Raw genomic sequence first — 15,475 nt, forward strand, 5'->3', positions numbered from 1 at the left:
AGCAGACTAATGAGACGTCTGTGCTGAGGAAAGAAGATTACAGAGAGACTACAGGTAAGCAATGTTTAGGGTGAGTCGCAAACTGGGTGTGCACATATATAACTCCCACCTATGATGCTAGCTCCTTGGAAGTAGGCTAGAGAAGCACTGTAATCTGTCCTTATTGAGAAATCAGGAATTATTACATAACTTGCAACACCTGGTGAAACTCTATCCACAGGGCAAGTGCACGCGTTCAGCTTCTTCCCAGCAGGGAACTGGCAATTCTAAGTCTAACTTGTGTTTCACAGAACAAATTTGACTAATAGGTGTCTGCTATAGAAGTCTGGTGATGTGAATTAAAAAGAACTTGCTTGGTGCCACAGTAAATACAGAAGAGAGCACACATCTTCCCTCAGTATACTTACTCACTGCTCCTCTGCAAAGAGGGTCAAGACATGCTTGCTAAATTAATACTAAAAACAGTACTGCATGGTATTTTACAGAAATGCTCCCAGCAGGAACACGGACCCAGTTTTTCAAAGGCACGTTCGGTTTCAGATGAAAATATCTACAACTGAAAACTCTGTGACTGAACATTGCTCTTTCCTGAAGTGGTGGCATGCAAACACTTGCAAACTGCTCTGGACTGAGTGCGTACTGCATGGATCCACAGGATGTGCTTGCTTATTACCCAGGCAGTTCATTCTTTCGTTCCCCCCACACTGTACACGGTCCCTTCATAAAACCGAACAGTCCAATACCCAACTTACTCTGTTTGCATTCAGTTCCCTAGAGAAAGGAAATTTTCAGGGAAGCAAACTCACTTGTAACTTGTCCCCAAATGAGAGCTTGTGGATGATGTGAGTCATGTCAGGATTCTGAGGCTGCGCACTGGCACTGTGCGTCGACACATGAAAGTTACCAGGGACCTAAAATTAGTCAAGACAAGGAAGACAGGATTTCACATTTTATCCCTCAAGGCATTGCTAGGCTCTGTGATATGAAGCTGAAATGCCTGGATCCATCCAGCCTGGCAGGCTGTATCTACTTTGCAGCGGACAACTTCTGGCATGTCAGAGAAAGGCTCTGAAATATCTTTCTGCACATGATCAGCACCACAGTGTTTTATACAGAGCGGAGATCTGTTACATCTCAGGAGTCAGGCATCTTCTCTTTGCTACTGCTGCTGACTAGGAGGTGATGAGTGGATCACTCCCAACTTTAGGGATTCCTAACACTTAAGGCTATGTCTTTCTTTCCCATTAAAATAAGATTCACGTCTCTGACAGGCAACAAACAATTGCTTAACATTTTACTCCCACATCTCACATTTGTAAATGGGCCCACTGTCGCAGAACAACCTAAGAAAGCTGTGCATACTTTCTTACTTTAGTGCCGCTCATGAAAAAAATCATATTTGAGAAGACTGGTAGTTTTCTTTTGATATAAAACTCGTTCTTACCCACAAGAACTTTGGGGCACCCTATATAAATTGTGCCAGGTCTTCAGCTTACAGCCCTGGCAAGTAGCTGGCTTCTAGACACTGGTTCTACCAATACAGAATTTGCTATATATATTTTTTTTTTAATTGAAGGAAATACAAAGTTCTGAAAAACACAGATTTCACCTAAGGTCTCAGTTTCAATACAGGAAACGAGCACGGGTGTCATTCTGACTGGATCAGTCTAGCATGCACAAACTTTTCAGGTCTCTAGACCCACACTATGAAGTCTTTCAGCAACTTCAGCTGAAGCACTGTTAGAGAGCATGCAAGAAATTTTTCCTAGGGAGAAAAGGCTGGGAAATTCAATGGGTTTCATTTGCAAACCCTTTGGCAAAGCTGGGAATCAACCTGACAGTGCCTCAGACAACAGCAGGATGACAGCTATACAGCAAGGGCCCACTGTGCTTACTGCAGAGACTTCACCATCAAGGCCAAGGGAGGCCACATGCTGGTTACATGTGCTTTCAGGAAAGCTAAACTAAATGACTTGAGGAACACCAGTGCACTCCTGAGAACACTTTCAGGCGTGGACATAAGCTGTGTCATCCACAGGCTTGGTAAACAGGGTGGCAGAGTCTGCAGTAAGAATTACACACAATCATCTCACTGTTACCTTGTCCTTCCCCTCCAGGTTTGATGCCCTGCCATGTACTATCATGTGTCCTGGCTCTAATCAAGCCACCAGCTGCTCCTATAACTAACTTACATAAGCTCTTTAAAAAGAGGAGTGTCTTTGTTATGCATGCGTATGGCCCCACAGAATAATGCCCAACCGTAACACTTGGTCACGTTTCAAAGCAGGTCTGTGTCCCACTCTAGTTACCAGCTCACACAGAAACCCCTAAAACTTCTGCTAAGGGTCTGAAGACTTTCCCCTCAGACACGAGAGCCTCAGGTTTTCAGAGACAGGAGCCCTGGGTGAGGCTCCCTCCCTCTAGTCCCAGGCACTACGTGGGACAAGGTGATTAGTGGCTTTGCACAAACGAAGCAGAGAAGGGTGCTCCTCAAGCCCTCGTACAGCAACTCCCTGTCGACTTGCTTTGCTGCGCAGAATGCACAACATACACTGCACAAATCCCGAAGTGTTTTAGCTCTGTGCTTCTGGGATTAACAGAACAAGAACTACCTTTCAAGAAACCCTTTCCCAGTTTTGTGGACTACCAGCTGCCAGTAGTTTTGGTGGCTTAGAGGTCAGGAAAGAAACGTCTTTTTTTTTTTTTCTTTTTTTTAAGTCCCTAATCCTTTCCATGCCACAGAATCAGTAAGAGGTTCTGCCTGTTATTTTTAGATGCGATTTAACATGACCTGGGAGGAGAAGGAAGTAGGATTTTGTAGCCTGTGGTACATGAGGAGGCGTGAATAAAGGGTGTGCCCTTCTTAAGACATCAGTGGGCCCCACCACTGCCTCCCCCACCCCATCTAGTCATCTCTAGCATTACATAGCAAGATTATTCAATTCTGAACACACCCAGCCCAGAGAGGAGCCTCCTCCAGGCCTGGATTTTCATTCTTTGAGGCAGAAGCAAAGCATTCCTACAAAGCATGCGCACAGGCCTCATGCATGTATTCCAAACATCTCAGCATGGAGCCGTTTCTGTTATGTTGGCATCCTCTAGCAGGAACATTCCTGTCATTCTGCAGCTCTAGGAACAAAAGAGCACTAGGATAAAGACACTGCCAAAGACCTCTGCATAGTGAGTCACATTTTGGAGGTGCAAAAATCGTGACGAGTCAACACAGAAGCCATTCGGCATTCGCAGGGAGTTCATACATCCCCTAGACATCAGGCTGCTGCACTGAAAGAGAGCACTGGCCGCAACACAGAGCCACTCTACTGTTAAGGAATGCTATCTGGATTACCTGCTTTGGAGAGTAAGTCTGATCTAACATGTCCTCTGTGGCTCTAACTACACAGCCTCCTCTCCCCATATTGTTCTGCAGCACCAAGAGCATCAACCTCACCTACTGATTAGGGGCATGAACGTAATCCCTGCAGGAGAGACACGAACACAGATTTTCACGAGCTTTTTACAAATAGATCTTCCTAGCATTTCCCCAGCCAGCCCAAACTCACCCATTGTCACATACTCACCTTGTTGATGCTGAAATGTCCCTCAAACCTGCAGCCATCCCCATTATTAAGAGGTATCCTCATCGAGTTGTCAATATGACCCACTTCATGCCTTCCCATTTCATCCTGGATGTCTAGTCCAACTACTGCATGGGTGGGAGGGGAGGAAACAAAAATCAAAATCTAAGAAATAACAGAAAAGGTTGCATAGGAAAAGTGTGCACTGCTCTTACCGGGAAAAATTACAGATCTTTTTACTTGACACATGACTAAACTGTGCATCATCTGTCAAATACTGCTATACCAGAATGAAGTTTGTAACCACACTCTTCAGACTGCTTATTTGACATAAATATATCTCCTATGACCTGCCAGGCAACTTCAATCTCAATTTCAGAATCAGAAAAACTTTAGGTAGAAAAGGCAGGTGATCTGTGAAAAGGCAATAAATGGCTGGTGTGCTCAGAGTTACAAAAGAAACTTGGGAGGTTTCTGGCTTCCAGACACTAAAAGGTCACTATAAAAAAGGAAACAAGACTTAGAAAGAAGCCAGCAAGGGGGATCAGCTACTGACATGGGCTGCAGAGAGCACAGGGTCCAAGAAAACAGGTGGCCTGGCCTGGAATACAAAGCTGTTGAATATTGGCAAAGGCTGCAGTGACTTGATCTCCATCCACCCTATTACAGAAGAAGGGTCACTGTACTAACTCAAGCCTAGTCCAAGTAGTACTTAAAATACAACAAAAAACGTGTAATTGAAAGAGGGTACTCACATTCACAATTCAGGTTTGGTAAACTGATGTTCAGAGTCACTTCTATTTTGCCTCCACTGTCTTTGTCTGGGTCATCCACATACAGCTCATTAACTCTAGAGGACAGAAGACACAGGTGGGTTCAATCACAGCTACTTTTCACAGAAGGGAAAAAAAATTAAACTCAACAACCAGCTTTGCATGGAAAGGGAAAAAGGACATTTTGAGGCACAGGATTTGACTGCATGACAGCCTGAATTACAAGACAGAGCAGGAAGAGCCCTCCATAACTGCATGGGGACAAATCCCTTAAATTTTCCTTATCGCTTGACAAGTGCAGCATATGGTGGCTTTAGGCAACTACTCCCTTGTCCCAACAGAAAAACTGCTCTGATTTATGCTTCCTACCCCTTCCCTAACCTGGGCTTCCATGACTGACACAAAACAAGAACCTAATGCTGAAGAGATGGCAGGAGGTCTGCTAGCCCTCTGCACACCTGGGATGTTACTCCTTTTAAGAAAGAAGGAAGCATGAGCTTTTCCACTTATTTCATAAGTAGTTTTAGAGAAAGGCTGCTTTCAACTATCCCACAGGAAAGCTTATTTGTGTAACTAATTGCCATTTGTTATTGCCACCCAGTTGACACAGCAGTGGCAGGAGAAGGCAACACAGCAGGCCAGTGGGCATGAGAGGCCCTCAGTGTGATTAACCATGCCAGGCAAGAAAGCTGCCTGCATTTCTTCCTTTTTCTTCACTTCCCATCACTGGTACTCCATTTTTGCATGCCAACGTCTCCTCTTACACTTTTCCCCTTGTACCTCTCTCCTTAATGTTTCATTTCAATCTGTGAGCCATAATCAAAAGGAATGACTGAAATTGAGGAGAAAAGGATTCAAGCCAGGAAACAGATGGAAGGAAACATCCTGGGCAGCAGGATCTAACACACTACGCAACAGTCTCCCAACAAGTAATGATGTGCCAGCACTGTGGGTGCTATGAAACAGATTTCACAGAAGACAAAACAGAGATACAGTAAAAAAGAATACAAGAGTATAAATATTTATTGTTGGCACATGCAATCCATCTGAGATAAAATATAAACCAAAAGAACCAACACAAGCACAAACAAATGAGCTAAAATGTCCTTGAAACCCAATACAGCAAAACACACCACACTGACCCAAGAAGATGCCGAGGGTACCTAACTGCTCTTTCTCCCTCTCGAAGTCTGACACGGTTCAGCTTCATCAAGTGAGAAGATTTGACAATTTATCTTTCAGCAGGACAGATAATAAAGCTACTGGAACTTATGTTTAGGCAAGGTGCATAAAATAAACTACCTTTGCTACGAAGCGCTCTGTTTTATTCTTATTTAATGCTCAAAGTGCACGAAACCCTTTGACAAGCCCTTGCCAAAGAATACATATGCTAATAGACAAACCAGACTAAGTGCAGCTAACAAGACAGAATCAAAGTGATTTTGTTCAGGTGATACATCTCTGGTCCATAATGAACTGTTTGCCCTGTGGATTCAGAAGAAACAAGTCTTCAGACTGAGAAACACACGGCTGCCAATTTTTTCTGAGGTAATTACTCACGGGTCAGTGGGGTTTACAGACACTCATTTAAAACCAGCACAGCATTTGTCTTCAGCTTCGCAGCCCTACCTTTCTCTGTTTTTAATTGGCTTGACAAGTTGCTTGCAATCATTACTCAACGTATTTTTCAAGTGATTAACAAAAATGACACAGAGGGAGAGGCAAGATTGCTCATCAGCGACCTAGTTAGTAGCTTCTTGGCTGAGCCTTCTCCTTCCAGGTGGAATGCACTAAATCTTCTACGTGTTCATTACTGGCAGATTGGGTAGTGATCAGGATTAAGTCATATGTCCAAATACGGCGGTGAGGAGCACTCCAGCCAGGAGAGGCGTTAGTTCCCCCAAGCAACGCACCTTTCTGCATTCTCCCATCCAGATCCCAGTCGCCAGCCAGCCTCTTTCGTAACCACACCTGGCTTCTCCCCAGCTCTCTGCTGTCCAAGATGGGTCTGTGCCCAGCCAGCATCGCAGGCAACCTGATGTCAGTGGCAAAAAGGAGCATCCACACCAGGGCCAGCAGAGAAGCACGTGAGGTTTGGCACCTGAGCTGATAAATCCCAGCTCCTTGGAGAAAAATCCTAGGAAGGTCAATGTTTGTAGTTGCTGATTTCCAATTTTGAACAAACTAGAAGATGTGCAGTCAGGCGTGCTGCATGAAGCAACGCCCGTAGGCCTTTCAGTGATACGTGAGCAAGAAGCGGTTGCTGGTAGAAGTCGATGGATACACTGCCCACACGGGGCCTTTACGTGTAAAAGAAGCTTTTACATTTGAAGGCAAAGCAGTGAGGTCACCTGGTTGCAGACTGGATCACTGAGGCAAAGAGAAATAGGTCAGCCTGCCCACGTCACGCCGCCCATCAGTCGCAGAGATAAAGGGAACCGGCGTCCCGTCCTAGCTCCGGTCACTGGACCGATGTCTCCCAGCCTGTCTCTTGGGCAAGGCTCGCGGCCGCTTCCTCCTCCTCCTCTTCACCTGGTAGTCCCCTACTCCTCCTATCCATGAGGAATTTCACAGCCCTGTCTATCACCATGTAGACATCTGGCAGCTTATAACAATCTCCTCACTTCCCCTCCCTCGGGCCTGCAGCGCTGCCTCTGGTGGGGCACCCTGCCTGCTGGCTGCTGCTGCCTCCTCCCAGCTCGTTAGGAGGGCCTGTGCTAACAAACACAGCAAGGTTTCTTAGCGGGGGCTCCAAACTGCACCCCTCACACTGATCTGCTGTTACTGAGGTGTATCTCACCAAGGGGAACCTTGGGCACGGTGAGAACGTACCACAGGCCAAGCTTGCCAGGGCAAACCTCTTTCAACAAACTGGAAATCTCACTCTCAAAACACTTTCTGGAAATCTCACAGGTAAAGCAGACTTCCAGGGTCAAGGCTGCTCCTTCCAGATCTCCCCCAAAAATCTAGATGGAGTTAGCAGAGAACTGGCACTCACATCTCAGCTGCCATCCTCCTCCTCAAGGCCAAAAAAAAACAAAAACAAATTGCACACAGGCTTCTTATTTCATCGGACAGTTCTGGGATGTTGGGGAAGGCAGTATTTGCCACCTCTAGCAACTCCCCCTGAAGGGATAACGTCTCCAGAAGAAGAAAAGTTGGCTGTAATTTATACCTGTCTCTTCTGGAATGTAATGTGTCCCAGGATCAGAGCAACTGTGCCTAACAGTGAATAGGGGACAGTCAGAAGGGAAATAAAATCTGAGGTCGGGCAGGACGCCATAAACACAGCTGCTTCTACAGCTCTTTAGAGAGGCAGCATACAGGGCTGTATTGTGACTCCAGAGGTGGCACATACCTCCTCCAAAGACCCCAAGCAAGTAGGAATTGGTATTTTACTGGTCGATGTTAAGGTCTGTTTGAATAAAAGTGGTATAATAAAGCAGAGGTGAGATGCGGAGCTATGAAAGTATAACGAGGGCAATAGCAAATGTAGGAGGTGTACCTCTCCCTCACCAGGGCCTCCCATCACTGCTTCAAGGAAATAGAGGAAAGTTTCTCTGCGCAGCAGGGGCTATGAGCTACACAGAAAGAATCTGCTTCACTTCTAGAAAGAGCCACTTTGAAATACTTCGCATTCCTAAGCAATGCTGCTGGTGATAGATGTTCATCCCGTTTGCTTATAAATTTGTAGCATTACACAGAAACAGTCATCTAGGATTGCAGATTGTGCAAGTGGCACAAGAGACAGAACGAAAGGGGGGAAGAGCAGCAAGAGGGCTCAGCATTTCTGTAAGATTTTATCCAAAGACGGCCAAAACTTGTTCTCCAAGCTCTGGCACTTAGATTTATGATACAACAGCTTTGTTTCCCCAGAAACAAAACTTCCCCAATAACTTATTTCTATCCAGCAATCCTGGCTACCCTCATTAGACACTTGAGCACTTCCACAGCTGAAGAGCCTGCGGCCCTTTGAAGACAAGAGGAGACATGAGGAGACACAAGGCATCAGCCTTTCAGGGCTTCACACTCTGCCTTGGGTGCTCTCTAAGGACATCGTCCTTGTCCTCTGTCCTCCTTGGCTTAGCATTTGCTTCAAATAGCAGTTTTTTTTTCCCTTTCCTCTTTCAGAGGGAAAAAAACAAGCACTCTCCTCCCCAGTCATCTCCCATACAGACAAAAAATACAACCACTTACTCCAGCAAGCTGCATTTTACCTTCTCCTCTAAATCCCGGGAGGAATTCTTCACTCTCCAGCTAAAATCTTCTCTCAAAAGACTTTCTCAGGCAAACTCTCCAAGCCCTCTTGGCTCTGCTTGCCATTTCATCTCATCATCACAACTGTCCTAAGCCTAGAGTCCTGAGCTACCTCCTTCTCGTTTGTGCCAAACAAGAGACAACCCAACACAGGACAAACAAACCATCGTGTCCTCAATTTGTGGGAAGAAAAAATAAGCAAATCTGCAAATTCTCTGCTGTGTAATAAATTGTGCACATCTATTGCTCTGCCATTAGTAAGCTTCCTTCTTACGCTCTGAATCTTAATCGATTTGTCATCTAGAAGGTCTTTGTCCCACATTAGGTCTTTGCTCAGTGTGTTTTCTATGCTTCACAGATGTCCTACAAAGGAAGGAATTACAGTTCTCCAGGAGGCAGGAAGAAGAAGGGTTCAAAAGATGTCAATGTAGATTTGAATCAGAAATTGCAAATGACATCATGACAGCACCTTCCGCTTCCTGCTAACCCATACACGTACATTAGGACAAATGGCATAACGACACTTCACAAATATATAGCACCTTATATTAGGTAATCTCCAAGGTACTACGCAAACATTAATTAAGCTTCTTAACACCCCTGAAAGGTAGGCAGCTAAGCATTACGTCCTTCTACAGAAAACTATCTCAAGGTCAGACCGTGGAGAGAGCAAGACTGCAGCTCCCATTCCCCTCCGACTACCAGGCCATATTTCACCTGCTGGTCTAGCTTGCTCCAGCATTTCGTCTGCCTCAACTGGATGTGTTGGAGGAGTTGCAGTTGCATCTCCAACCGGTGTCTGGGGCCCGGAGTTGTAGCACTGTGCTCCTGGTGCATGCAGCACATGTTCCGAGGCTACGGTTTCCTGCAGCAGAAATGCTTATTGCACCTGCTGCTTACAACAGGTACCGCCTGACCCTGCAAGTCATGGTGAGAAATCGTCACGGGCCAAGAGCCACAAGACACGTTTCAAATACTTTGGAGAGCTAAGGGACAGAAAAGCTCTCGAGGTAGGTATGATAACAATTGTGCTTCGCTGCAGGATCAGTCTCAGACATGCAAATGAATCCAGTGTGAACAAGCAATCACATGGCTTTTTGCTTCCTCTCATATTTGGGGTACCCAAAAGCCTGCATGAACAGTTGAGTTGTGCTGCCTGGCCCCAGCACAGGAGCTGGGCTGTGTGATATTCACAGACCAGCCAAAGTATTTTTCCTAACGATTAAAGCAAGCAGGTGCCCCCAGTGAGTGCCACAGTCACCTTAAATGAACGAGGGATTTGGACATAGCTGATGATTTACACTTGTATAGAAAGGCAGTATTTTTATTACTGATATCCTTGCTTACATAATTAATTGCCTTGCAGGGGGACACAGCCTTCCAAGCAACGAACTCATCACTTCAGCTTGTTCAGTGTCATTACTTCAATTAAAACAAACAAACAAAAATTAAATAAATAAATAAATAAAACACCACCCACACACCACCACCACTACCAGAAAAGGTCTTCTGCTTTCTACACAGTGTGTTGTGGCAGAGGAATTGTTGTCGAGCAGAAACACTCATACCACAGATACCACATTCATACCCTCCTACCCCTTAACCCTGGCTGCCAATGCAAGGTAGTCTAGATTAGTTAATTACATCTTTCCTTCTTAATAATGGAATACTTGGAAAACTCTTATTGATCCTGCAGAACATAATTCATGACCTAATTACGGCCATAAAACTCCAGGATTATCATCTTGCCGGCTATTAACTTCTGGAACTGATCTGGGTTAATTAGAAAAGAGAGGTGATTTCTACGTTCTTGATTTGCAGCATGACAGCAAGATGAATGAGGAAGGCCGTTAAAGGTATGCCAAGCAATTTCTACCCTTCAATCTACTCTCAACCTGTCAATCCTGCCCAGGAAATACCGGACACAGTTAACACTTTGGCTTTATGTCTACAGCCATTTGAGTCATTTGCTCAGTGGGACAAATGTGTTTGGTACTGCCAGTTTTGCAGATGTTCAAATGTGGGACAAGGACCTCCTTTTCTTTATCTGTCTTTTACAGAATTAAGGAGTTTGATCTAAGGTCTTGTTTTGGACCGTTCTGAAGTCTTCAGTCACTTCCAGTATGGGTTGAAAAAAAAAATCATGACTATCTTTGATTTCCAGAGTTAAACTCACCCCCTCCTTAAGGGCAATGATAGGTTGTGGTTGAGTAAAGAAACAAAAATCTCTTCCCTCACCAGAACTTCGCTGTGCTTTTCCGGAAGAGGATCTAGTCCCACCTAAGAACCAAGCTTTGGTTTCCTTTGTGGCTGCTCAGAGGACTGCCTGCTAGGGTCATGCAGTGGATCCTTAACACGAGCAGCTAGGACGTTTCTAGCCTGCTCAGGGCTCATCTACACAGGAAGCCAGTAAGCAGCAAAATAGGATGTGCAGTTATAGTGCGTTACCTATGCCACATTAACTTCCTGCATGTCCTCTGTAACGTGTACAGCATCTTAATTCAGCTTCCTAGCTGAAGCAAGCTCCCCGCCACAGACGCAATCTGAACGCTCATTAGAAATGCCCACACGCTGAGCTGTGACGTAACCACCGTGATGCACGCTGGTTTCCTCACATTGGCAATCTGTTTGGGTTCAGTGTTATGACTGTTATCCTCAAGATGAAGGTGTGATTTCTTGGCTTTCTGCCACCCAGACAAGTCTTTAGTAGTCGAGACTGTAAGCACTAAGACAACGGGCTGGTCAAGGAAAAACAGATTTGGAGTTGGGCAAGAGTGACCAAACAGACTTCTAGTAATAGCAGGAATTTAAGTTGCTACAGTCACATGAATGTAGAAGGAAGTCCAACAGTGGGGAGAAACTAGCAAGTATCAGGGCTTAGTGTGGTGCAGAGCTGATCTTACTTTCTCATGGTACAGTGAACATGAGCTCAGCAAACCACACCAACCTCCTGCTTCAGATCCATATACCAAAAAAAGCCATTGGTAAGAGTCAGACAGTTAATCCTCTGGGTACCACTGCTGTTGAGGTTGCTGCTGACTTGCCCTCAAGCGGGCTGTCAGTGCACACACGCCGCACACAATTACCGGCTGTAATAGGGCTGTGAGGCAAGTGCGAGTCCATATCAGCAAACCTGGTACTTCTCTGAGGCTGTAAGGCACCAGGCCAAGTGCTCTCAGTTTCACCTTGCTATCAAAAATGTGCAGCTATCCCCATGCAATCTGGCTCTGTAAAGCACGTGACTGCTTTAAGGGAAATGTTACACAAGAGGAGAAAGACTGATACAGCTGGCACTAGCAAAGCAGGAAAGCTCACCCCATGCTGGTGCACACACTGGTTAATCATTCAAATCCTGGCTGACCTAGGAAGTTTCAAGATGGGAGGGATATGTGTTGCAAGAGATGTAACAGATATAAAAAAGAAACCTGGTGCAAAAGAAACTTGAAACCTGCAATAAAAGGTGATGGGAATTGAACCGTTTGCACAAAAGGCATCTCCTGCATCTTCAAAAGTATTTGATTTGTGGGCAAACAAGGCTCAAAAATATTTCTGAGCTAGCATCTCCCTTGTTACCTACCACCACCCAGTTTATAATGGTGGTACAGAGTTCTCACACTGTTCCAGACCACATATAGCTCCACACTTCTGCACCCATGTTCCAAACCATGAGACTATACTGCCTCACAACATAGTGCCAGTAATGCACTAGAGGAAAAAAAAAGGTTAGCAACATCTTTGTACACTTTTAAGGCATGAATTTCCCAGAAGAGAAAGCAATGAGTAAGAAATGGAAAAAGAAAAGTGTACTTCTGCTTTAGAGTTGCTGAACTGGGAAGCACTTTGCTGTATGACATTCTGAAGTATTTCCGCTGTTACAGGGGGAGCCTATTCACAAATGCTGTGGCTGATCTTTCCCAGCAAGAGATTTTGCTGACCTATAACTCATCGAAAGGAGGTTTGCATATTCAGCGAGCTGTTGTGTTGGTCTGCCCATGACGAAGCAGTTTTCCTGCATTCATTTGTCTCAGTCTCTTCCATGACATCCCCTCTAAAATTTTACTGTTTTATTGCTTGTAGACACCTCCTCCCTCTTCCCAGTTCCTGCTGGGAAAGACAGTTACCAACTCTCTGAGGTTTTAACAAGAATCCTGTCAGCTGAACGTTCAGGAACTTAGAGCACTTCTAACATCTTTGTGGAAAATGCATCATCTTGTTCAGAAAGTCACAAGGTGAAACAAGCATGAAGAGGCGTCAGAGAATTATACAACTTTGCTGTTCAAAAAAGAAACCTGTAGTCAGGAAACTATCACTACCTAATGGCACAGACGCTCAATTTGATCAAAATTAGGTAAACATTACTCATTCCTCCGATAAAACATTAGCTAAAAAAAAATTAAGAAAATGAGATCTAAAAGGATAGCAAGATAAGTACTATTTTACTTGAAGCAATTTGTCTTGCTTTTCTCTATTTTTTATAAACAAGAAAAACAAGAAAATTTAGCTCCTGAGAGAAGTGGTTTGATAGGGTGACCCTAGTATTTCACAAGCAAATGCATGGAACTGAATTCAAAGAAACTTTCAAGGACTAAGGGACATGATCTCTGAAGCAATTGAGCAATAGGCATAAAAATAGCTAGAGCTAGATTACAGTACTGTCTTAACATTAAACATTACTCAAGGTTAAAGTTATTCTTGAAGTTAAACTCCTGACCCAAGTCAGAGATACATAAAAACACTGAAAAATTACATGGTCATCACAAGCAACACAAAGCATGGTCAGTGAAACTATGGCACACAAGTTCAGTGGCTTTCAGAGCTTTTGTGCTCACAGTGACATGTGTGTCTATCAACCAGTACACAAGTCTGACAGAAGTTCCACCCTTCCTAACTCTCCAGGAAAACCGCATCACAGTCCAGTGAGCTCACTGCCACATCAGCAGGATGATGGAGAATGTTTCCTAGAACCCTGAAGCTACTTAGGTAAATAGTTACTAAGAAAAGTTAACTTCAAGACAGGAGGAACGTAAGAACAGGGAAAAAAAAAATCCATTTAACTAAAATATTTATTCTATGAGCAATTTTTAAAAGCAGAAATAATTTCTATTTTGCTCAGAGCAGATCCCAAAGAGGTCACTTAGGGACAACTCTTCAGACAAAAAACCTGTCAACTAAGTTTTCAAATAAGGCTTAACAGGTACAAAGAAATAAGATAAAACTCATTGCATGAGTAAAGCTACCTAAATGTATTAGACATCCAGTTCTACCTGACATAGCAAAAATGCTATTATTAACACTAAACTAGTAAGCATTCCTATTTTATGCAATTCCTTTTCCCCAAAAGCATCTCTGAAGACATCCAGTGAAGACTGGCAGAATGGGGTACCCATTCTACCCACAGGGAAGTGAGGGGAAAAGAGAATGACTTGTCTGAGATCAGCCTTGTTGCCTTATCAGCAACAAGACCCAACAGTCTCGGAGCACAGACCACAAGGTTTCAACCAGTTGGCACCACACATTTAAACAGGAGGCACCAGTGAAAAAAAAAACCACTATTTTTCCAGAATCACTTTGAATCGGTAGAGAAAAGCACGTAGTCAGGAGGAGAGCAGAAACAAATCCCAGATGAGGACAAGAAATCAAGAACTTAAGGAGAAAAAGGGAATGTCAGCTGACTGGCATTGATCTTAGCGCTCACAGTGCCTTACACCTATCATCAGAGGACTGAAAGGGGATGAAAGCTTTTTATGGGATCTGTGGTCACATCAAAAATATCCACCTTGCTCAACAGAAAAATCTAGTATGCAACTGATAAATGATCAAGCAAGTCTGGAACAATTTTCTCTAACAAAATTATTTTAGAATCAAGTTTGCCCAGTCTACCTTAGTAAATCTGAAAGCTGTATGAGTGTCTGAGAATTTTAACTCAACCTAAAGGAATCCTAAACTATTAACCAACTAACTGGGCCAGTGAAATTACTGGCATATTTTTCCAATATAACAGAGTAAAGCTGTAAAGAATCATCTATAAAAATACATTCCAACAAAGGAAAACGTGATTTTTACTTACATTTCAGTGGCTATGAATCCGGTGAGCTCAGACAGGAAGAGAAACAGTATGAAGAGACAGCAGCAGACAGAGACTGGAAAAGAGGAGAGTAGAGGAAAAGGTTAATTTCATATCTCTAACAAAGACACAAACTGTTTTCACGCAGGCAGATTATTCCCCCGTATATATGCCACCCAGACATACGTGAGAACTAACACTCTCCTGAGACAATGACTGAGATGAGGCCATCAGAGCAGTGACTTCCATGGCATACCAACACCCAGCATCCTGCTGTGTATCTTAACCCTAGTCAGCTATGCAATATTTCATGAATTAGGAGGCATTTCAGTTCTTTGTCAATTCCTAAGGCTATCTGTAAGTCATCTTGCAGCCTCCCTCCACTAACCACTAGATTGAGTCGGTACAGCAGAGTCACTGCTATAATGGACTCATCTAAATAACGCCTGATACTTCTCTAATTTCTCCATTTGGCAACAAATTGACTCTTTAGAAAAGAAAAATTCCTAATAAAGTAAATGCTAAGTACCTGGACACAAGGCTCATGTTATTTCTAAGAAAGCCAACCTATGGTTAAAAGAAGGGAACCAAAAGTTACTGGTGTATTACTGGTTACTCTTCATCAGAAAACTGTTCAAAGCATCGCAGGGTGCCCTTCAAGCAGCAGTGATGAGCAGTGTCCTACACAACAAAGGCTGGGAGGAAGGACAGCTGGAAATCTTACTGAGTAGGGATGACTGGAACAGACAGGGATGTGTCAATTCAAAGAGACGGGGTTGCAGCGTGCATTTACATTCAATAAAATA

General features: G+C 44.0%; 1 protein-coding gene across 1 annotated transcript in view; it reads right to left on the reverse strand.

Annotated features, from left to right (window-relative positions):
- The window catches only part of ERGIC1 (endoplasmic reticulum-golgi intermediate compartment 1), a 57,763-nt gene that overhangs the window by 15,105 nt on the left and 27,183 nt on the right, over window positions 1–15,475 (reverse strand). Inside the window, exons 3-6 of the mRNA XM_084536134.1 lie at window positions 14,673–14,745; window positions 4,331–4,425; window positions 3,579–3,703; window positions 807–911 (exon numbers count right to left, since the gene is read on the reverse strand). Coding sequence (XP_084392260.1) covers window positions 807–911; window positions 3,579–3,703; window positions 4,331–4,425; window positions 14,673–14,745 — 398 coding nt within the window. The remainder of the gene's footprint in view (window positions 1–806; window positions 912–3,578; window positions 3,704–4,330; window positions 4,426–14,672; window positions 14,746–15,475) is intronic.

The sequence above is a fragment of the Aythya ferina genome, assembly GCF_964211825.1.
Source record: "Aythya ferina genome assembly, chromosome: 14".
Taxonomy (NCBI): domain Eukaryota; kingdom Metazoa; phylum Chordata; class Aves; order Anseriformes; family Anatidae; genus Aythya; species Aythya ferina.